The following is a 23,720-nucleotide window of genomic DNA, read 5'->3' as shown; positions in this document are numbered from 1 at the left end:
AAATTTGATGTGCTGCCAGATCAGAGGAAAACATTATTTGCATGCAGTGCTTTGTGTTGGCTCTGACTCCCCAGTGAAGCTGCATACCAGCCCATATCTTATTACACTGTTGTACAGCCAAATTATCTTGTACAGGTGCAAAAGATGGAATCCAGCCTCTCTACCCCACTCATTTATAATTATCTGCGATATCGATTATTTTGCAAATATCAGCTCATGCATTATTTATATGGCATTTTACAGGTGACAAGTATTCACACAACCACCTTCTTGCCAATGAAATAATTAAGGCTGTATTAGAGACATTACATTTCCAAGTGTTCATCTCTGTTCTTGGGCCAGCAAACGTACATTCATACAAACACAGCATGAGACTTGCAGACACAGCCAGCTTTTACACTTAACTCTCAATGCATGCTTAAGACAATCTTTTGGTATGGAACAGAAATGCTCTACCTCTCACAGCAGTCCCATGTCAGACCTGCTGAAAACATAGCACTCTCTCCATTTGCTATTGCAAAGCAGAGCTTGTTATCTGAAAAGAGCTCCCAGGCAGCACCCAGACTGGACAGACAAAATCCATCAAGTGCTCTGTTTTAAGTGCCTACTTTGATTTTCCAGTGAGCCTGTTTATTATATTGTATTTCCTTTGCCTTACTTCTGTATGCTGAACAAATGCATCGGGAGGCATTTGGCTTTATGATACCTAAAAGGTTATTAAAATAAAGATTTTAGGTTTATTTGAGCTTTCCTTTCTCCAGCTTACTAACTTTGCATTACTTTGATGATGTGAGGAGACATGCTGTTCTGACTTCAGCTCTGTGAGGTACAGGAGCTGCTCCTTCCCTGCAACTCATCTCTGCTCATCTGCCAAACCTACCACTCTTCAGACCTTCCAACATCAAACTGCATCTATAACTGCCCCTAAAAGATTTCAGACCAAATAAGGGCATTAAAAAACTATCTATACCATTAAAGAGCAGAAAGCTACCGACTTGATTTTTTTTTAATGGAGTTGAATAAAGGAATGGTACATAAGCTGTTATGCCAATATACCTGAGGGGGCAATAATGTCATGCTGGGAAGCTGGTAACAAGCAGCTAGGAACAGGAACTTGTTAACCTGCTGCACCTGTGGTCAGAGGTATCTGACTACAGCAATTGGTTTTATGTTTCTGTGATAAATAGCTTGCCAGAAGCACAGAGCACAAAATGAAGTTGTCATACCATTGGTACAATTGCTGCAAGTACCCATTTTACTAAAATAACTCTGCCAACTCAAGAAACTAATTCTTACATCTTGTTAACTACATTCTTATTTAGTAGACTATCTCCTTTGGTTAGAGCTGTGCAAATAACTTCTGGTATGTGTGGAGATAGACGGATACAACAACAAGGCCCTTGAAATTAAAAAGAAACCTTGGAAGAAAAGAGTTTGCTTATGCATTTTTAATAGGAAGAACAAAAATCATTAGGCAAAGTGAGAGAATGGTTCCCCTCTAATATCTTATTGATCTGGCTGCTTACTTGGCATGTGGAAAGCCCTTGTTTGAATGTCCTCCTGACTCACATCAGGGAAGAGTATGGACTGCTATGACCCACTCCCCAGGAGGATGCCATGCCCACATTACACAAGCTCTAGGGTATGCTTCTTTCAATTCCCTCCCCCCTCATCAGCTGCAATTGTTAAAGTCAATATTTAAGCACTTTACAAAGAGCAGAACTTTTAAACCAGAGAAACTGAGCTCTGTAAGATAATTTGTATATTTAATTCACATACCAGACAACTACAGGCAGTGAATAAACTCTTCATGCCATATCTCTGCTTTCAGTCAGGAAAATGGTTTCAGTCTTGAACTACAAGCATACAGGTTAAGTATGTTGCCTGTTGGACAGCCGGCCAGTAGCTTACTTACTACCTGTGATTTGCATTTCCTACTATCTCTTCCTAAAGACACGACAAAAATATTAAATTTGTTCATATCTGGAAATATTTGTAAATATCTGGAATTTACTCCTTTGCTTTAACCTCCTCAATGTCGTTCACTGTATTCAACCAAAACTTATGAATAGCTTTTGTTCACTAGAAAATGTCGCTTCGGTTACTCTACCCTCAGATAAATCCACCATGTCCCTGCCCTACTTCTAAAGCCTACTGTATTTCTAAAGAAAGATGCTTTAAAACATAATTAAATAATGACATTCAAAGCATCTTTTTTGATATGAATAATCCTGATGAATTGCATCAATTCTATGCAACAATCAAGCTTATATTTGGAAAGTAACTGCTTGTAGTCACAGGCTCTTCTACTTTACAAATGCTCTGTTTTGAATGAAAGGACTGATTTTTGGACTCTTAATACCTTCAATAGAAAAGTATTGAATTAAGTCCGTATTTCTGAATTGCTTAGAGCAAAATACTCAGTCTCCACACTATTTCTGGTGCATTTTCACGTATGCACCTTCTGTCTGGATTTAGACCTCATTTTTCCACCTCCCTTCCTGTTCTCATGTCTTTTGTTTCCATTGAATCCATCCATAATTTCTTAACAGAAGTACACTAAAAAAGATTCTGCTCCCCTCAAGTCAAAGACCCTATGACTTACAAGGCAGACAAAGAAGATGACACTCCTTTCAAAGATCAGATTTAACATGAATTTAACATTTAAAGCAAAATTAATGGCATTAGCTTACCAGGGATGTGCGAGCTATTGCTTGCACGACAGCACTGAAGACTTTCTGGGGCAGACGGAGGAGGGTGGTCCCACTGTCTACTATTGCTTTATCAGCATTGTACTAGAAAGGAGGAAAAAGGAGACAAATTACACACTTTAGTTAATGTAACGCAGATTAAACTGCTTCACAGCAATGACAAGGTTGTTCCTTATTGATAGCTGTCTTTATCAGCCTGTATGTCGTACCATTCAGCAGTGATAGAATCATAACATGGCTAAAGTGCCTTCATGGTTAGCACTGACACAGGGTAAGCACACTGAAGCAGCTGTATGCCTAAGCCCTGTATTGAGGTCTCTGAAATAATGCAAAGTACTCACTCTAGTTTAAATGTCATATAGGAGCTTGTTTTTAATGACTGTTGTTTCTCACTTGAAAACGATCAGAGAACATGAATCCTCTTTACACGTCATGTTTGGTACTGACTCAAGAGTACGGAAGCCAAATGCACACCTTTCTTCCTCATCTTAGGAAAACCACAAGAACATATCAAAAGCAACTACAAAGAAATCTGAAAATTTCAATCTTGCCTCTTCAAAATCTGTGTATCCTTTAAAAACTATGATTAATTGCTAAAAGGAAGGCATGCAACAGTGGCAGTCATTGGCATTAATTACTTCCCAACTATGGAAAGGACCAGCTAAGGCAGCAGAATCAATATAACTGAAGAGTGATGTGTCTATGGCACAATCAAAAGACACAAGGAAACACACACTATAAGCTTTTCAGGAAAAGATCTTACGGGAATTAAATTCCAAATACATTGCTGCCAAACAGAGCTAAAAAAAAAAGCAAATAGGAAGAGCGCTGGTAGGCACTACCTGCCATTTATCCTACACTCAGGAACATTTCTGAAGAGGGGAGAAAAATATTAAGGCATTCAGAAACACTTTTTAGCATATTTGCACCATAAATATGCAATGGTCAGCTACCCTGAGAGCCACCCTTGGAAATAAGTAGGTAGGAGGCAGAACTAAGAGGGCCAACCACTGGCATAAAAACATGTAGAATTCCTTTCTTATGGATTTCCATGTGGTCTACAGTGTACACTCAGCATGCAGTAACTTCTTGCCTTCTCAGTCTTGCTGGTTAATATTTAACAGAGTACCAGTAGCAGCTCCCTGCGTTCTCAGCCCTGTTCTGCCAGCAGCACGGACACAGCTGCAGTGCAATACTGGACAGATTCCGAGCACTCAAGTGAGAGGGACAGCTTTTTCCTTTCAAGGAAAGCAGTAGTCCCTAGTGACTGTTACAAGAAATGTTCTACTTCCTAGAAAACAATTAGGAGACGAGAGGGCACATAGTTCATCAACACATACAAAGAATGATGTGTTCTCAGCAAACCCATATTTAGTTAACTTTTTATCATTCTAGCCTTCACCTCCTGCTCTTCTCCTAAAGTTTTGCTGGGAGATATCTTTAAATCAAGAAAGACGTTATGCCTTTTGTAGTACTGACTGGCACACTATGCTGATACATCCAAGGTGAAAGCAAACCATGGCTCAGAAGAGTGACAATAACAGGAAACTTTCATAACACTACTAGATTTTTAAGTGAGTTGTTTTTTGGAAACAGCATGTATAAAACAGTCGGTACAAGGCCTCCTCTTCAAAACACGTTGACTGTTTTTTAAGACTGGAAAGAAAAGCAAACACAAACATTCTTGTTAGAGGCTCAGCAGTTCTGCATTGCTAACAATATAATAGGGAGGCTTTTGAATAGACCTTGTTCTGCTTATTAAGTAGATTGAAGATGGCATGATTCATTTAAAATACTTTCTACAGAAATATGACTTTTGTATTTTGTATGGCAATATTTTTATGCTCATAATCTTTTTATTGTTAATTTCATTTAATATGTATGAACTATAAAAACTTCAGAATTATCATGTTCTACTGATTTCCAATGAAGAGGACAAGTGACAGGTAAGACAGGGCATCTAATGAAAAGAGGGCATGAAATTCATAGAACTAAAATCAAAACATGAATAGCAGCAAGCAACAGCAAGAACCAAATGAAATACACACATACACACATATCCTCCAGAAAAACATAAAACAGCTTTGGAACAAAAAAATCCAACAACACAGTCTTATTAGTCTGATCCAGAGACAGCAGAAAATTATTTCTACTAAGAACCTTTGACCATGGGACTCTGTTTGAGAATCAGCATCTGTTTGGGAGAGATAGGATGCACCCTAGTGGGGCAAACACATTTTTGCCAGGCTGACCTTGTAAGGAGGGCTTTAAATTAGGAAGCAGCAGGTTAGGGAGGAAGCAACCAGAAGCCCAGTAAGAGTGATGCATAGGGTTGCTGAACAAGTGACATGGAGCGATATGATAAGGAGAGATCACAAAGTCAACAATATGGGTCTTGAGAGAGGTCACATTCAGCACTTGCAGGCAAAATAAGGAAATGCCAACAAGGCAACATTATGGAGAAATTCTCAAAACCATTTTCTAGGGACTCAAAATGTGCAGGTGCCCCTCTTAATTGCCTGTACATAACATATAAAATATGGGAGTAAAAAAAGATGAATTAGAGATGTGTTTATCCTTGCAGGGCTGTGATCTTATTGGCATCAGGGGGATGTGGTAGGATGGCTTCCAGGACTGCAGTGTTGCACTGGAAGAATGCAGGCTCTTTAGGAAGGACAGGTGGGGGAGATGAGGAAAGTATGCTGCCGTCTAAATCAGTGACCAGTAGGAGTGCATTAAGCTTGGCCTGGGGGATAGATGAGGAGCAGACTAGAACAGATGGGTCAGGATTAATAGGAAGGCAAGCAGAGGTGACATTATAGTGAGGGTCTGCTTCAGGCCATCTGATCAAGAAGAATAAGTGGATGAGGTTCTCTATGGCCAGATAGGAGCAGCCTTTCATTCACAGGCCTTGGCTCTGACTGTGAACATCTACCATCCCAGTATCTGCTGGAGGGACAACAAAGCAGTGCATAAACAATCTAGGAGTTTCCTGGGCTGCATTGGTGAAAACTTCCTTCTCCAAGTGATGGAAGAGCTTTTTGAGAGAGGCGCTCCGCTGGACCTTGTTCTCACCAAGAAGGAGGCACTGGCAAGGAATGTGAAGCTCAAGGGCAATCTTGGCCACCATGAGCATGAGATGATGGAGGTCATCATCCTTAGGACTGTGGGTAGGGCACCCAGCAAACTCACAAACCTGGACTTCAGGAGAGAATATTCTAGCCTCTTAAGGGGTCTGCTCAGCAGAATACCACAGGATAAAGCCATAAAGGGAAGATGGGCAATGGACACAAACTGGAATACAGAAAGTTCAGTCTGAACATCAGGCTTCTTTACTGAGCATGTGGTGAAGCAAAGGAACAGGTTGCCTAGAGAGTTGTGGAATCTCCTTTCTTGAAGATTTCCCTTCTCAGAGTTCAAGAAACATCTGGACAGTGCTCTCAAGAAATAATGGTTTGATTTTTGGATTGTCCTGTGTGGAGACAGGAGTTGGACCCAATGGTCCTTGTGGCTCCCTCCCAACTCAGGATAATCCAAGATTTTGTGATCTTCAAAAGCCATCTGAACACCTGCTCTAGGTGGCACTGCTTGAGCAGGAGGTTGGAGCAGATGACCTCCAGAGACCTCTTTCAACCTTAACCATTCTGTGATTCTGTGAAAAGTGAACTTTTTTTTTCTCCTCTATTTGACCAGAACTGTTTTAAAAATCCTTTGGTTTGATTTTACAGACTATTATAGAAAGTCTGTAGTTATTTAAAGACAACTGTCTTCTTCAATTAGTGCACTATCTTCAGTTTTTAGATATCTTCAGTACATCTGAAACTAGTTAAAGGGCTGAGCCCTTCCAAACCACAACAGCTTTATTTTCGGCGAACTGTTGACAAAATAATTATAACTTGGTCCTTTATTTACTGCAAATACTATCAACAACTCTGAACTCCTCTTTGAAGCACTTTTATCATGTACATGCCAAATATATATTTTAGCATGTACATACATTTCACATGGTTTGTTCATTTCCTTTCAAAGTTACTATGCAGTCTTAATTCTAAGAGGAGCATGCAAGGACAAAAACGATCAGTTAGATGCTTTTTTAAACAAACATGTTTTATATAGACAGAAACAAATTAGTGCAAATACCTCTCTGCAATCCAATTCAAGATTCTGTCCTCCAACCTCCAGCTTGAGAATTTCAACCTGATAATACCACTCCTCTTTGATAGGTGTGTACCATATATTACCCTTGTAGAGACTTGGTTCAATGCCACCTAGAACCTGAGTGAAAAGAGAAAGAAATTCACATGCTTTAGAATGACAGGTGTTTACCTTTGGGTAAGTACAGGAAAAAGGAGAACACTTCAGTGTGATACAGAGGGCATCAAAATTTTAATTTAGCACCTTTTCCAGTCATTTTGCTAACAAATTCTTTAACAATAATAAAGCAATTTGAAACATTTAGAAATTAAGAAGATACTGCTTCAGTACACCAAAAAAATCCTATAATGGGGCAAATTTCCAGCACCTTCTACAAATTCACACTGATTTTCTTAAGATCTGTGTTTCACATCAAAACCATGCCTTTAGTTGTTTAATCTAGGCAATGTACAAAACCAGGATGAAATAGTAAACCTGCATATCGTAAATTTACTTTATCAGATCAAAATAGCTTTAATACTGCTTAACAATTCATTCACATAAAAGAGGGAATATGATCATCATGTAATTGTTATCATCATCAATTCTGTCAAGACTTACTTTGAAGCTTGTGACAATGTACTAGACCATCACACTTTGAACTCTACTAACATAAGCTCTCCTAGGCTTTATCTATCTCAAATGTGTTAACATTTACAGTAGTATGTGAATTTACAGCAGATTATTTACAATTAACTCCTGTGCTGATATGCTTATTTCAGCATTACTCAGAAAGAGTTATTCCAAATCATTATCTCAAATAAACAATACCCAGTACTTTGAAGCACTAAAATGGATGCAAAAACTTCCCTGATTAACAACAAGGGGAAGATCCAGTTCTCAGATTTTATCGTTTGCTATGCTGTCTGCAAAAAAGACAAAGAACCTTGATTCCTCTCCCCCTTTTCATGTCATATAAAAAAGTACTTTCACATTTTGATGAGTTTGAACAAGCTTAATAGCTGAATAGAGGACCACTCAGCTTGAGAAAGGTAGCACAATCTTCCCTGAGGAAATACAATTGGTAAGGAGGTACACCACAAATTTTTTTTTCTGTGTTAAAATTAAAACTTCAAATGCAAAACTTTATTCAAATTCAAGAGATTAAAAGAAAATAGAGAATGAAAATAACAAGACGCTTGAGTTTTGTCTAAGTGCTTAACTTCATCTTAAAAAATTATAAAACATTTCATACTTTTAACCACTAAATTTGGTAGTAGGATAATCATAGAAAAAAGGGAGAGAGTTTAACAAAGATGCATCTTCCCTCTCAGATTGACAGATACCCACAAGACTACCTCCGTTGGTACCACTTCCAGAGACAGGCAGTCCAGCACCACACATCTGCAAGGAGAAAATGTTGGGGATCTTTGCCTGCCTCACAAGAGAATCAAAGAACGTCTCCACAGAACTTGAAGGCTTGAAGGTGTAGAAAAACAAAAAGAATTGCAGAAGTATTAGTTACAAAGTTTCCTTATAATAATGAGCAAGTCATTTAAATAAGACTACTTTTCGCAAGTAAACTGAATTTCTGACAACCAAGTGATGAAAATCCTAGATATTATATACCATTAGAAACAACAACAACACCACCACCACCACCTGTCATTTCTCTTTTTTCAGTTTTAATCTTTACCAATGTCAAAGAAATCTCTAAAGCATGAGAGTATTTTCCAACTGCAGTTTTGGAACTCAAATACTTATTTCAGTTTCAGGTAGAAGCTTTCATCAATACTTTCTGTCTGGAAAAGGATTTCAGTTATTAGAATGCTCAAACATGACTTTCTCTTTCTATCTCCTATGGTTAAAAGAACTGATTTTAAGGTGTGGAATTGCAGTTTTTAAACATAATTTAATTCTAATGAACTTTGAATTTGATGGCTTTATTTCCTCTTCTTTCTTCTAAAGAACTTTATATTCAAGTTCAACTGATTATTGGCTAGCTAGTTCTTTGCTACGCTGTGTGCCATACTTGCCTTTGCAGTTACTGAAGTACTACAATTTCACTGTAATTCAGATTTCTGTGCAGTTACATCTGATGACAGGCAGGTCCACTGATTAGCTTGTGAGGTGCCAACTGCTCTTACTACACAAAGCATAGTGCAGCCTCAGAAGCCAACAACACTGAAGTCTTCAGAAGAGGGGAAAAATAAATATCCTGAACATGCTGTCTGCCCATAAGCAGAGTCCTAGAAGCAGCTCCTCTTTGTCTGTCTGTTGACAATGTATGACAGCTGAGGTAAAGTCAATAGAATGATCACACAGCTCTTGAATAAAGCATTTTAATTCCAGAGTTGGCAGACAGTACTGAATCATCTATTCTAAATGGATACATCTCAGTTTATGAATTTCTCAGATAGTTCTGTGTAGGTTGAAAGCTATGACTATGTAGCACAACAATTACAATTTCAGTTCTAGATTACAAGCTTATACATTTTATGTTTTAATTTAAACTTCTATTTGAATTTCTTACCTTATAAGAACAAGGTGTATTTGGTTATATGTTCATGAAAACATGGTAGCTAACATTTGTACTGAAACTACCCACATATACTTTCTATCTCAACTTTTGTTTGTTTTGTTCTTAAAATGAACTGCTAAGGGCTTTTACAAAAGATTCAGCAGTCTGCTGACAAGTCTCGAAGGAGATTATCAGAGCACTAATAAATGCTTTCTGCACATACACCAGAAGCCTTATAACTTTTACTCCTATCTTCCGCTATTACAAGCTCTTAAAAAGTTTGTTTATTCCGGATGCGTTAAAATTAGAACCTTCATCACCAGAAAAGCCTAAATCCACATAAGAAACCAGGATGCCATCACAACCTGATTTATTCTTTCTGTATTTTAACAAATCTGAAGGATCCTTAGGATAGAGTCATTGGAAGGGATGAATCTCATGCTGACAGATCATCATCTGTCCTCTTTAATATTTACATTTCTATTTATTGTCATTGTGGAAAATAAAGGCTGGGGAAAAGATGACTTACCTTGGCTAAGATGTCATAGGCAAGACCAAGAATTCCATGCCATTTAACCCCTGGTAAGAAGAAATTCTCTGATTCAAGAATGGTAGCGATGTTGATGGTGTAGCTGCCATCAATCCCCTTTGGGATAGTAATGACATCTGTACCCAGCACTCCAGTCCAGCTTCCTTGACTATACTTAACTGTGACTTCAATCCCTTGTGATTTGTATGTACTTGACCTTTAAAAGGAAAAGATATAATTACATGTGAGCTGCTTATTTACAATCTAAGACACCAAAACACTGCCCAATCTTAATTTTTCACAGATAGGAAAATGAAAGTAAAATCTGTAAAGTCAATCACATATACACACAGAAGAAGGGGAATGGACTTCAAAGGAAGTAACAGTAGATTACAATAATAATAAAAAACAAACCCTTGAGCCCCTGCTTTTATCAAATTTCCTCTCCCATTTTTTAAAATTTAATCTAAGATTTTGTGCCGTCTAGTACAATGTGTCTCTGACTCAGACTGGTCCATCAAAATAGCAGCAGTAATTTTTAACTGGAGATGGAGCATACTAAGTGGTGGTAAGAAATAAAATCTTGGGAATTCAAATCTAAAATTGAAATACCAAGATAACCGGATAGCTGTAGACTAATATCTCATTAATATTATTAAAATTCCATTTTAGGTTAATGAGAATATTACTGTGAGCTAAGCAGTAAGACACACATCTAAATCTGCAGTCTGGTCTGTCCTTAAAAAGGTTCGTAGATCTGGATATAACTAACAAATGATTCACTAACTTGGAGAATGAAAGGGAGGATTTCCTTCTAGACCAAGGTAACAAAAGCAAAGGAGCAAAGAAAATAAATCCTGGTTAGAAAGCTTAGCAAAAACATTACAAACAACATGAAATTTTTCATTTTAAAAACCTGTAGTATAAACATAGCAATCACCCTCCATCTGCATCGCAAATAAAGAGCAACAGAACACCTAGATCCCTTACAATCTATTTTTGGCCCCATTCCGTGGCATGCAGTTTCTCCTCCTAAGGAGAAAAATGACCATGCTTACTTCATCGGAGCAGACTTTCAGCTTGACAGCCTTTTTAAAAGTAAATCTAAAAAAAATTACGTGCGTGTAACACAATAGAAAGTGGAGGTCATTTATCAAGTGCGGACAGCTTTATCCACCCAGCCTTAATCTAACAGCTGCTCTGACAGAAGCTGCTGTGAAGCCTTGAAGTCCTTGACTGCACTGCAAGAGATGAGAGCTCACTGACAAGAGCTGACTTGTAGAGCTGCTTCTCCTGGCCCGTGAGCTGCCACGGAAGGCTCCACAGCCACCCTTACCTGAGCCAGCCAGAAAAAAGATGGGAGAATTTTGCCTGCCATGGGGAACAGCATTCAGATGGGTACACAGATAACTCCCACCTTTTTGAGCACACACCCTTGTTGGGCAATTTCACCAAATGCCCATACAAGTGATCCTCTTCCAAGTTAATGAAGGAATAAGAGGCCAAGCTACAATCACAGAATGATAGAATGGCCTGGGTTGAAAAGAACCTCAAAAATCACCTAGTTTCAACACCCCAGCAGTGGGCAGGGCCACCAACCACCAGACCAGGCTGCCCAGAGCCACATCCAGCCTGGCCTTGAATGTGTCCAGGTATGGGGCATCCTCAGCCTCTCTAGGCAGCCTGTTCCAGTGTGTCACCACCCCCTGAGTGAAAAACTTCTTCCTAATATCTAACCTAAACCTCCCCTGTCTTAGTTTAAAGCCATTCCCCCATCCTGAGTAGCTCTTGATATTCCCAGTGCCTAGCCCTTCAGGGAGCTGCTTCAGGACTCAGTGGCCTGTAACATCCAAGACAGTAGAAATAAATGAGAAAATAGGCTGCACTGATTATATTTCAAAATGCACAAATTCCAGAGTTACTGGCACTTACTACCTGTATCTGGTCATTTCTACTGCTGTTTTAATGTTCTTTGTAATTCTGCTTTTCTGTGACATTTAGACAAAGGGACATCTCTGCTCAGTCAGGGTCTTCAGAGCATTACTGTGATACTGGCAGTACATTTTATTAAATCAAAACAGAGTCTGAATAATTAGCAACATAAGAGGAACCTTTTGGAGAACATGGAAAAGGAAGGGAAAATACAGGGCTGGTCATGTTGAAAAGTGTCTGGCTGTGCAACAGAAGAAGAATCATCTGAAACTAGAAAGGTAAGTGAGTACTGGAACAGTAACACAAAGCCAGTCTGCACGTACTGACTCTGCATGACCAGCAACAATAGCAGCACATATCTGTTCTTCCATGAGCACTAATAGCCTCACGGATTGAGCTCTGGAACAGGATACAAAAAGACTGGGCTCATCACCCAGTACTGTTGGTGAATTCTTCTGCACAAAGGCAGACAAGTCACTTCCTCACCCTCTGTGCTTCCCGTCCTGTAGAAATGTGTATGAGGATGTTCATCTCACTGGTAAAGCACACACATGTCACACTGAAGAGGAAGCCTTATTAATTATTTCAAGGAGAAAAATTCCTAATGTGGGAGGGATCTGACATCGCCCTTGTGGCAGTAATTATATTCTGTTCTGCAAAAACATTTCCTGCTACATCTTATTGACTGTAATCAGCCCATGCTTTTCCAACTCACTGATCTGAAAGAAGAAAATGGCTTTAGAGGTCAAAACGAGAGAGTTGTTCTAATTCACAGGCAGAAAGTTTTAAAATAAATGCACAGCGCATACAATTCCAAAACAAGCCATTTTGGCTATGAAACAAATATAAGAAATCCAGCTTTTTCAGTGGGATGGAGTTGTCCTAGTTTCAGATAGGACAGAGTTGATTTTCTTCATAGTGTATAGTATGATGCTAGGCTCTGGCTTTAGGAGAAAAACAATGTTGATAATACATTGATGTTTTAGTTGTTGCTGAAAAGAGCCAAGAACACTTCAGTTTTTCAGCTTCAAACACTGTCCTGCCAGTGAAGGGGCTGGAGGTGGGCACAAGGAGCTGGGAGTGGTCAGAACCAGTACAGCTTATTTAAACTGGTCAAAGGGTATTCCATACCATATGATATCACACGAAAAAGCTATAAAACTGAGGGGAGCTGGCCAGGGGACTGCTGCTGCCAGGGGACTGGCTGGACATTGGTTGGCAGGTGGTGAGCAATTGCTTTATACATCACTTGTTTGTGGTGTTTGGCTGCTTGTGGGGTTAAACCACAAGGATGTACCTTTGCAGGAAAAAGGCCTACCAGAAGATGGTCCTGTGGTACTACCACTCCCTTCACCCTCTCCTCAGCAGTTACTGTCTTCTCTCCAGAGCAGCCAACAGAAAATTCTCAGACCTTGAATGGCTCTCCAGTCTCAGCTTAGAACTCTAGTAATGAGTTCATTACCATATGTAGTTAATCCTCAGTACCAGCCTACAGCAATGAACAAAACATAGTCAAAACATTATTTCTCTGGTCATTCTACATTTACAGGAAGCTCAGTAGAGCAACAACAAACCACTATACATAAAGCACTGTTTAATTTTGATCTTGTCAAACATGCAGCTCCTTCTTCATTTCACATTCTCCCATTGCCACTCTGCATAAAACAAGCCTTTAGGTTTTCCTACCTGCCCTTTTTTTTTTTTTTTTCTGTAGAAGCAAACAATCTTTACAACCAGCAAAGGCAAAGAAGAGATGGAAAATGGCAATTGACCAAAAGATGTGAACAGATGTTTTCATTCTCTCCAGTGATAGATGGCACAAGACAAGAGATTCAGAGCCAATGACTTTAAGACTAAGTGAAAAAGAATACTGAGCAACCAACCTAGTTGTCTACAGGCTATTCCACAACATGAATTACTGATTTTTAACCAAGGAACCCCATCTAATTTGAAGGGGTTCCAGAACAAGTTTCTAATTCACCTTGAACCATTAAATAAGCAGTGTACACAACCAAACTTGCAGGGCCATAATGTAAAGCAGAAGCTTACTTTTGCCAGCAGGTATATAATTTATTGCATAATCTCAGGTTTTTTTTTTTCCTTGTAATTTTCTTACCCCACCTAACACTTGAGCAGGTTTTTCTTTAAACTTTAGACTGTGAGGCAGTGGTACTTAAACTAAAATAAAACTGGATACTAATGCTGAGTTCTGACAGTCTGGGTATGTCATTCTTTTATGCGCTGTTACAATGCTAAGGCTGATTTAGTTTTAAGTCTGAAAACCACTTTATAAATTTGTTTAAGTAGCTCTTTTATCATAAGTAACATATTCAACAAAAACTACTTATTATTTTGAATAGTATGAGAAACAAATGCCGCAACTTTTTTTTTTCTTTCCTTTCTATGAGGCTGTTTCTCACAACATTATATATCTTGGTGATTTATGAAGTATGAACATCAATGACAGAACTTTTCACAGCAGAATTTTGTAAAAGCCACACAAAAACCCAAGTCATTAACGAATTCATGAGAATAGCTCTGCTTGTTTTGTATGGAAAACCTGAGATAATTAAACAATGCAACTATATGACAAGGAAACATAATATGATTAAACAAATTGGTTACAAAATTGCTCAAGGAAGGTTGTCCTGAACAAAACACATGCCAAGTTCCTTAAGACTCTTGAAACAAAGATGATACCTTTCCTATGCATTCTTCCCAGTTTCTGTCCAAAATCAATCATGCATTTAATTTAATATTTTGATCATTTGAAAAAAAATAAAATAAGATTTTGGCAATCGGCAAATTCATATTCATCATGATGTTTCTCCAACACAATATTCTAATAAAGTATATACTTCCAACTCAGTCCCAGTCATTTTACTAACATAACAAATTACTAACCCTTCTTTTCTCTTGCCTTCAATTTGCAGTTTATGACTTTGATATGAAAGCACTTTATGATGAGAAAGGGAGAAACTACAGAAATAAGTATTAGATGAGAGTCAATGTCTTTATTTAATTTTTGAAGTGTCCTACATAGAATAGAAGAGAAGTGCACTTAAACTATTTGCTTCACTTGCACATGGGTAAAGATCACACTGGAGTCATTTTACAGATCTGGCTGACATAAAAGCAAGGCCCCTGCCTCCATTTATGCAAAATCATTGACAATCAGGGAAAGTGATCTGAGTGCCAGGAAAAGGCTATCATAAAGCCAGTCTCAAAAAGAGATGAGCAATGAGCATATAGGCCCAGTGGCTTCACCTCAGCTCAGGAAGAGTCACAGAGAATTGCTTGCTGGAATCCATTCCCAAGCACACAATGGACAAGAAGGTAAAAAGGGACTCTGCAAGGAATTTCACAGGCATACCACATCTGAACAACCCCAGTGCTCTCTACACCAAGATGACTGGCTACATAGATGAGGAGAAAGCAGGGACTGTAGCACATCTTCACTTCACTTCACAGACTGCTGACACCCACCTCCCACAGCATTCCCGTTTGGAAGCTGAGGATGTAGAGCTGGATGAACAGACCACTGAGTGGCTGAAAATGGGCTATACCTCCAGGCCTAAAAGAGTCAGTGATCAATGGCTCAGTGTCAGGCTCATGACATATAGAGTGCATGACATTAGTGGGGGGAAAATTTTTGTGAAGAACTGACATGATGGACAGACTGCACCCTCAAGCAGATTTTCACAGGACGCTACCTTAAAGAGCATGCTGAATGGCAGAGCTTGAATCCAGAGCAACTTTGAAAAATGGGAAGAGTGGACCAACAGAAACCTCACAACATTCAACAAGGAGAAGCATAAAATTTTGTAGCTCAGGTGAAACAACTCCACAGACTGGGATAGGCTGAGAAGCAACAGAAAGGGACCTCAGGTGATGGTAGACACCAGAATAAGAGCCAGCAGTATATTTGCACTGTGCATATAGCACACTACAACAGACTGCATTTGGAGGGCAACAGTCAATATATCTAAGCAAGATTATTATCCTTTTCTGGCCAGCACTGGTGAGACCACAACTGGAATATTGTAGCCAGCTGTATGAAGCCAGTTAAACAGGGATGTGGAGAAACAGGAGATGGACTGTTAGAGGGTTGCCAAATAGGTCAGGGACCTCAAGAAAGGACCTATCAGAAGTGGATCTTGGCTTGTTTTGCAAATGAAGCTAAAAGGAGAATTCATAGCAGCTTACAACCACTTGAAAGATGGCTACAGAAATGACACAAACAACTTTCTTTGTCAGGGTTAACATCCTTTTGTTAAGTACAATTTGGATATTAGGAAGCATTTCCTCTACAGGAGAGCACGGCACATGAGTGAAGCACACTGCCCAGAGTTCATGAATTCTCCACCCTCAAAGGCTTACAGGACTTGGCAAGAATCAGCCATGGCTGATCCATTCTAGTGACAGCCCTTGCCTCAGTGGGAATATGTAACAGGTGACCTACAGAGTTTTCTTTCAATCGGTATTTAAATGCCTTACTGATTACAATGGGACCACGATGTGCCCCAGCTGACATTTATGTCTTAACTACCTGAAAGGAAAGAAGCTTGATGTAGCTAGATTCAAGAGTGCTAATGGCTGCACTTCATTCTGAGCAAATTCCAGTTCTGCATCAATCCAACCCAAACTAGGAACTGCTATCGCAATTGCTTTCTGCTATTACTGAATTCGAATCAGTTGGTAAAGTACACTTAACTCTGCAGGGCCTAATTTTCAAGGTTTCATCATTAATTTTGTATCAAAGTTCTCAAAACACAATGTACACAGAGAGCACTGATAAGAGGCTGTAACCTTCAAGTGATTTCATAGCATTCTCAGCACACAGTCTCTGTTGTTGTTGCTGTTTGCAATGGTGTGTGGTTCTTTTAAGAGAAGCCTTGCCTGTCCAGACAAAGTAACATCACTGAAAAGAAAAGGGAGGAGAAATACTTCTGCTTTTAGTTCCTGACAATTCAGTTGGCTTGTAATTACAGCCATTACCTATGGAAGGGGATAGCTAGCAAGTAAAGTTCTGCAGTAGCGCAGAAATAGCATTCAAGTGCTAATTCTGGACTTTTCAGGTCTATGTGAAGCATCTCTACCAACAGCTGAATATGTGACAGGAGGTAAGGTTATTCTACTGGGCAGCACAGAAATACTGGCTTTGCCTCCATCACTAATGCATCTTATTAGAAAAAAAAAGCAACACCCTATGGTAAAACACATGAAGAGGTAAAGAAAATGTTGATGTTCTCCTGACTCTCAGACCTCCAAGTAATTTGGTCAGCTAAAGATAAGCACTCTGATTTGTAGAAATTTACCTGAAGTAATTGAAACTAGAGAAGGGCAGAAAGGAAAGATGAAAGGAGAGTGAATTATTCACACAAAGCTGTGCTTGGCTGTGACTAATGTCAGCTCTTGTTAAACAGTGAATTTTGTGTGTAACAGGTACTAAAATCTCCAAGTCATATCTTATAAACACCCCAACTGGGCCTGTCCCAAACAGTGACTGAGGACCTTGTCCAAATTAAACAACAAATTAGTTTTTGACTAATTAATTTTGGTTTTAGATAAAATGTCAAGCAGTAGATAAAGTTAGTGTTAATTATTGTTTTTAAACAAAAGGGAAGTAATTTTAAACTTGTAATTCCTTTCAAAACTGTTTGTACAAGAAGCTGGCTGAAGTTGGTGTGATTTTGCAAATAATTTTCACACTATAATCTTCCTTTACCCCCAGCTTTAGTCAGCACAGGGCCCAGATCTGTTTTGCTGTCATCATTTCATCACCAGATCATTCTGCTGTCAGTGGGAACATTTGTGGTGTCAAATAGTAGACTCTGCACTGGGGACAGCTGACCTTCTGGTTCAGGAAGAAAACCCTCTCAGGAAGAAACCCACTCTCAAGGGGTGTCAGAGAAGCCCCATGAACTTCCTGATCATCTTCTTAAGCATGGAGAAGTCAGAATCTCAAAGACATCCTATCCCACCACAGCGTGCAGAACAGGTACTTACAGCTCTGTATTGAAGTAGGAGGTGACATCAGGATCAGGCACACCTGCTACAGCAAAATTACTGCTCCCAGTGTCAACCAGAATATTTAACTGCCGAAACAGAAGAAAGGAGAGGTGGTTTGCATATTCAACTAAACAAACAAAAAATCATTAAAGTTTTTTTTGTCTAAACTACCTTTAGTTTAAAAATGAAGGTGAAAGTTGCTCTGAAAAATAAATACAAATTGTTAACCTTTGGGGAAGACGCATTGCTGTGGCCCCTCCAGAACAGCTGATTATAATGCAATGCTTTAAAATAGTCATGGTCGTGGAAGGGAGAACACCCACCAAGCCCGTATTTGCACAGCAAATGAATTTATGACCACCTCAAACTTCTTTTTGGCCCAATCAATGTGTGCCAGCAACCTGCCTTGTCCAGGACACATACTGCTTTGTGGCCCGTTTAAAGCACTACTTGCTGTAGGGCTATGAGGTTTCCAGGTAGAGGGCTGAGTGCCAGTCAGAGCAGAAATAAGCATAAACATGAAGTTTGGAAAACATAAGAAGAAAGTATAACTCCTTCCAAGCAGCAGTACCCTACCACAGTCTTCACTGCATGGGAACAGGAGGCCAGATTTATAAGCACAGTGAAAAGCACTGATTGGAAGGCAGCCTTAGAGTGGGACACTTGTTCAGTTAACTGGGAAGATAATTTATGCCAAAAATTGACTAATAAAAACACAGAAAAAAATGAAATCCTCTCCTTCCCCATTTGGCTCACGTGACCAGTCTGCTTCACCACAGCTATGGGAAAATGCTTGCACTAGCACAAAGAGGAAGGTCACAGCTGTGAATGAGCTGAGATGTGGGATCACCTTGAAATTGCAGCTTCGAGTGCCATTAAATGAAAATTTAAGCCAGAGACTGTACCACTACCAAAACTGGTGGTCATGCTTTTGCCTGTTCTTGGCTGTATGTTTCCCACGGCTTCTTGGCACAAGCACTAGTATCCATGTGGCTGTGCTGCAAATCAGATCAGTTTCCTCACCTACAGTTACAAAAAATTAGTCATCTGTCAACTCAGATAGCTACTTGACAGGAGATGATAGGAGTAGATACTAGAAAATGGTGATTGCCTCCTTTGGTGACAGCGTGGTCTCAGATTGGCCCCAAAATAATTGTGAAATCATGCTCTAGGCAATAGCAGACACCTGCCCCTATAACAGTGTTAAGGAATTAAGAATTTTCCAGTAGGAGGGAGAAATCAGGACTGGTTTGCCTGTGCTTTGAATACAACTTGAACCCACCACTTCTGTAGCCCTCGTCAGTACTTAAGACTCAAGATGAGCACCAAATGCGGATGTGGGAAGGGTAAGAAAGACACAATAAATGAGCTCAGCGTTGACAAAAGAGGTGAAGAAACAGGATTGAGTTCAGAAAGGAGCATAAAGACAAAGGAGGATAAAGCATTTGGAGAAGACATGCTAAATACTTCTTTAATAGATTTTACAATGAGCATAGACAAAAAAAATGTGTGAGCTGATGCTTAAAAACATTTTTGGTTTGCACATGGAGAGGAAGAAAATAGCGGGTTGCCCTTGTTTGACCTAGCTAATACAATATGGGACTGCAGAGATCTGAAGAAAACAAACTCAAAACCAACTAGTAATGTGTGGGACTCTCTTTTGAACTACATGCACTTGTCATTGGCATTCCCAGTCCTAATCATGCAAAAACGTTAAGAATAAATATAAATAAAACCACAACCTTAGTCAAGTTATTTACCTACCTCACTGCATCTCAGATTTTAGCATAAGTGGAGACAATACATTAAAATTTATTTTGCAATCACACACAAGCTAGACAGACTTTTAAAAACAAAAGGACATATTTAAGTTCACCTGGCTTCAGGAACTGAGGCTCTGAAAGAAAATGAGAACCTCTGAGGCATGACTTGCAATAAAATCCACAGTTTACTTCATACATTGTTTTGCTGAGATTAAAATCTAACACTCTATCAACTACCTACAAAAATAAGAGTTATTCCTTTTTTTTTTCCCCCTTTCCCTTCTGGGATAGAAATCATATTAAAAATAAATAACAAAGAGCAGTTACAATGCATGCATCTATCAAGACCAACAAAAGTTGCCTCAAAGGGGTGCTGCAGGGCTTAAATTAATTAGCATTACCAAGGCAGTCCGTGATGTTTGAGTAATGGGCACTGTATATCAGCTGCATAAATACATGTAGGTGTTGCCCTAGCCTCAGTAATATGCATGACACCGTACATGGAGGAGGACTGGAAAAAAAAACACATGAACAAAAACTCAATCACTATGACACATATGAAAGATATTTCTTTCCCCCCCACCTTGTATAAAATGTTAACATCCCAGAATTTGCAAATCACTGAGAAAAAGGGCAAGTTTACTGCACACAGGACAGAGCGAATCAACATTTCCAAAAGCAAACCGATACCCCCACAAGAAAAAAAAAAAGAAAAAAGAAGAAAAGAAAACACAAAGACATCTAACCATGTAGGTCCCAGCCCACTCGGCTGCAGCCGAGCTCACACGACAAATCACTATTGAGGCTGACATTCCTGATCTGCATGTTTGTGCATAATGAGACGCGGGCGGCCAGGGCAGACACAGATTTATTGTGAACCTCACAATGGCAGCAGTGATTAACAGATCATTTTGGGGTGGGTATAACTGACTGAGCACTCCTTCTCTTCCCACTGCCCTTTGGCTCTGAACTTTCTTTAGTGCCTCCCCATCTCATTAAGAGCCACTTTCATGTTGTCGCTGCCAGAGTCTGTGTTATTCTGTGCCAATTCTCTGCCAGTGTAACAGGGATGCTGGGCAGCTTCCAGACCAGCTTTGGTGAGTCACAGGGCAGCAGACAGAGTTCTTGAGGCCCAGGGCCTGCCCTGCTCCATTTCCAGAGGTCAGCTGGGCCCAGATCACAGCAGATGAAAGTGACAGCTGTCACATTTCACCACCTTGCTTGCCAATAAAGCCTGAACTCCACCGCTCCTCAATTTGTCCCTTCACCTATCTGCAGCAGGGAAAGAAGGCACTGATGCTGAGGGAGATCCAACAGCAGTGGAAGCATTCTCCTCAGTGGCCTCCTGGCAAAGCACCAGAAACCAAGAATCAAAGCTCTCCTTGGCTAGCAAAGCAAATCCACTGGATTCACGACAACCACCTTGAAAGAATCATGTCTGTCTCTTACCACTGACTATTTAGCCATTGCCATGTTTTTTCAGAAACTGTTAGATGATAGCCAAGATCAGAGAGGCATGACTGAATCATAGAATAATCCCGAGCTGGAAGAGACCCACCAGGATCGCTGAGTCCAATTCTGGGCTTCACACAGCACTCAATGTCTGAGAGCACTGTCCAAACACTTCCTGAACTCCGGCACTGGGGGCCGTGCCCACAGCCCTGTGCATCCCGTTCCATGCCCACCGCCCTGTGGTGCAGAGCCTTCCCCTAACCCCCATCTGCCCCTCCCCTGACACAGCTCCATGCTGTTCCCTCAGGTTGAATGAGGCTACAAAGTAGAAAACTTCCAAATGCTGCTGAGTTATCACATGCCTAGCATTAAAAACCATGTAAAACTCCTCTCCTTTTACCTTCCTGCAGCAAACTTAAAAGCCTTTTTTTTTGCCCCAAAAGTCACCTTTACTACAGTTGTCGGACATGAAATCAGTACCTCAGTCATACCTGGAGATTATTTTGTGAGTAGTATGTTTCATACAGAAGCAGAACTAATATGATTATTCATAGGAGATTCAGAGAGGTGCCTGGGTGAGCAAGACAGGAACATCCACCTCTGCCATGAAAAACTTACAGCTGAAATCTGGCACCCTATCTACACACCATTAAGTTCTGCTTAAAAAAACCCAAACAACTCAAAATCTATTTACTGAAAGTCATGAACATTGAAATGCATCAACAGAGAGGCAGAAGTCTCCTTAGGCCATGTATCTCATATATCATTTTTAAACTGAATGGGTGGAGACACTGAAAAAAAAAAATAACAGTTGTAATGATTCATTTCAAGTGGAAGTCAAATACATTGTCAATACTTCAAGGATCTCTCAAACTTTCCAGTGCTTGATTCAGCACCAGCATCAAATAGCACTTACTGTATACTCACTCAACTGCTTCAATAATTTAACTCATCACTATATCTTTAGGTTTTTTTGTTTTTGCTTTTAAGTTTTCCATTGCCGAATATTGTTGTATTTTGGTATCTTTTTTCATTCAGCAAAGCTTCCTCTGTCTGTGATTCAGGCTCATGCCCTGTCTGATACTGCAAGTGCTGTCAATATAACATCATCAGCACTAGGCATTATCCATGTCTAACTTAAATGTCTGGTGAGAAGTAACATGCTGTTTGCAAAATGCACAATGCATTCAGAAAGTGACTTCATTATCCCTGACTAGGGACAAACCTTGCCTCTGATCTGAACTACACTACATTCAGACTTAGGGAAGTGTTTCTTTCCTGTTTTAGCTTGAGGTCAGAAGTTTTTGGTCATGTTCAGAAAAACACACAGGCTGCAAGGTGCATAACTCATTTCTTTGAAACAGTTCTCTGCGGGGGCTTAGCATCCACAGTCTTTGCCAGGTGTGGAATTCTAGGGCTTGCATGCAACCGTGTTGCACTGTTGTATCTGATGTGATTCTCTGGGTAACCCACATGGAGATGGCCATCATCTTCATCCCCATAAAAGACTGGCCCGTGGAAAAATCCAGTATAGATTTTCAAGTTAGCAGACCTGATACTTTCAGATTAAGCAGTGTAGATTCTTCATAGAATCACAGAATGGTTTGGGTTGGAAGGGATCTTTAGGGTCACCTAGTTCCACCTCCCCTGCTATAGGCAAGGACACCTCCATCTAGACCAGGTTTCTCAAACCCCTATCCAGTCTGGCCTTGAATGCTTCCAGGGAGGGGGTAACCACAACCTCACTGGGCAACCTGTTCCAGTGTCTCACCACCCTCACAGGTAAGTATTTCTTCCTAATATCTAGTCTAAATCTACCCTCTTCCAGTTTAAAGCCATTTCTCCTTGTTCCTGCCAGTACCTGCCCTTATAAAAAGTCCCTCCCCAGCTTTCCTGTAGGCCCCCTTCAGATACTGGAAAGCCAATATGAGGTACCCAAGAGCCTTCTCTTCTCCAGGCTGAAGAGTCTCAGCTCTCTTAGCCTGTCCTCATAGGGAGGTGCTCCAGCCATCTGATCACCTCTGTGGCGCTTCCCTGGACCTACTCCCCTAGACCTATTCCATGTCCTTCTTGTGTTGGGAGCCTCAGAACTAGATGCAGTACTCCATGTGGGGTCTCACAAGAATAGAGTAGAGGGGCAGAATCACCTCCCTCAACCTGCTGCTGGTCACACTTCTCTTGATGCAACCCAGGATATGGTTGACCTCCTGGACTGCAAGCATACATTGCCAACTCATGTGGAATCTTTCATCAACCGACACCCCAAAATCCTTCTCCTCAGGGCTGCTCTCAAGCCATTCTCAGTCCAACCTCTGTCCAATCTGTGCTTGGAGTTACCCTGACCCATGTGCAGGACCTTGCACTTGGCCTTGTTGAACTTCATGAGGTTGGCATAGATCCACCTCTCAAGCCTGTCTAGGACCCTCTGGATGGCTTCCATTTTCTCTACTGTCAACTGCATCACTCAGATTGGAGTTGTCCTCAAACTTGCTGAGAGTGCACTCAAACCCACTGTCCGTGTTGCCTACAAAGATGCTAAATATGATCAGTACCAGCACTGATTCCTGAGAGATGCCACTCGTCACTGGTCTCCACCTGGACACTGATCAGTGACTGCAACTCTCTGAGATCCAGCCAATTCCTTATCCAGTGAGTGGTCCGTCCAT

General features: G+C 40.2%; 1 protein-coding gene across 2 annotated transcripts in view; it reads right to left on the bottom strand.

The window, feature by feature from the left end:
- Positions 1–23,720, bottom strand: part of BACE2 (beta-secretase 2) — a 61,327-nt gene that overhangs the window by 19,322 nt on the left and 18,285 nt on the right. For both annotated transcript variants that reach the window (XR_016459282.1, XM_031612721.2), the window contains exons 2-6: positions 17,837–17,925; positions 9,896–10,112; positions 8,196–8,324; positions 6,852–6,986; positions 2,694–2,795 (exon numbers count right to left, since the gene is read on the bottom strand). Coding sequence is in view for 1 of the 2 variants with exons in the window: in XM_031612721.2 (XP_031468581.2) it covers positions 2,694–2,795; positions 6,852–6,986; positions 8,196–8,324; positions 9,896–10,112; positions 17,837–17,925 (672 nt within the window). In the remaining variant the exon portion in view is untranslated. The remainder of the gene's footprint in view (positions 1–2,693; positions 2,796–6,851; positions 6,987–8,195; positions 8,325–9,895; positions 10,113–17,836; positions 17,926–23,720) is intronic.

Source organism: Phasianus colchicus, chromosome 1 (genome assembly GCF_987193195.1).
Source record: "Phasianus colchicus chromosome 1, bPhaCol1.hap1.1, whole genome shotgun sequence".
NCBI classification, from domain to species: Eukaryota; Metazoa; Chordata; class Aves; order Galliformes; family Phasianidae; genus Phasianus; species Phasianus colchicus.
This window is presented reverse-complemented; position numbering and strand designations above follow the sequence as displayed.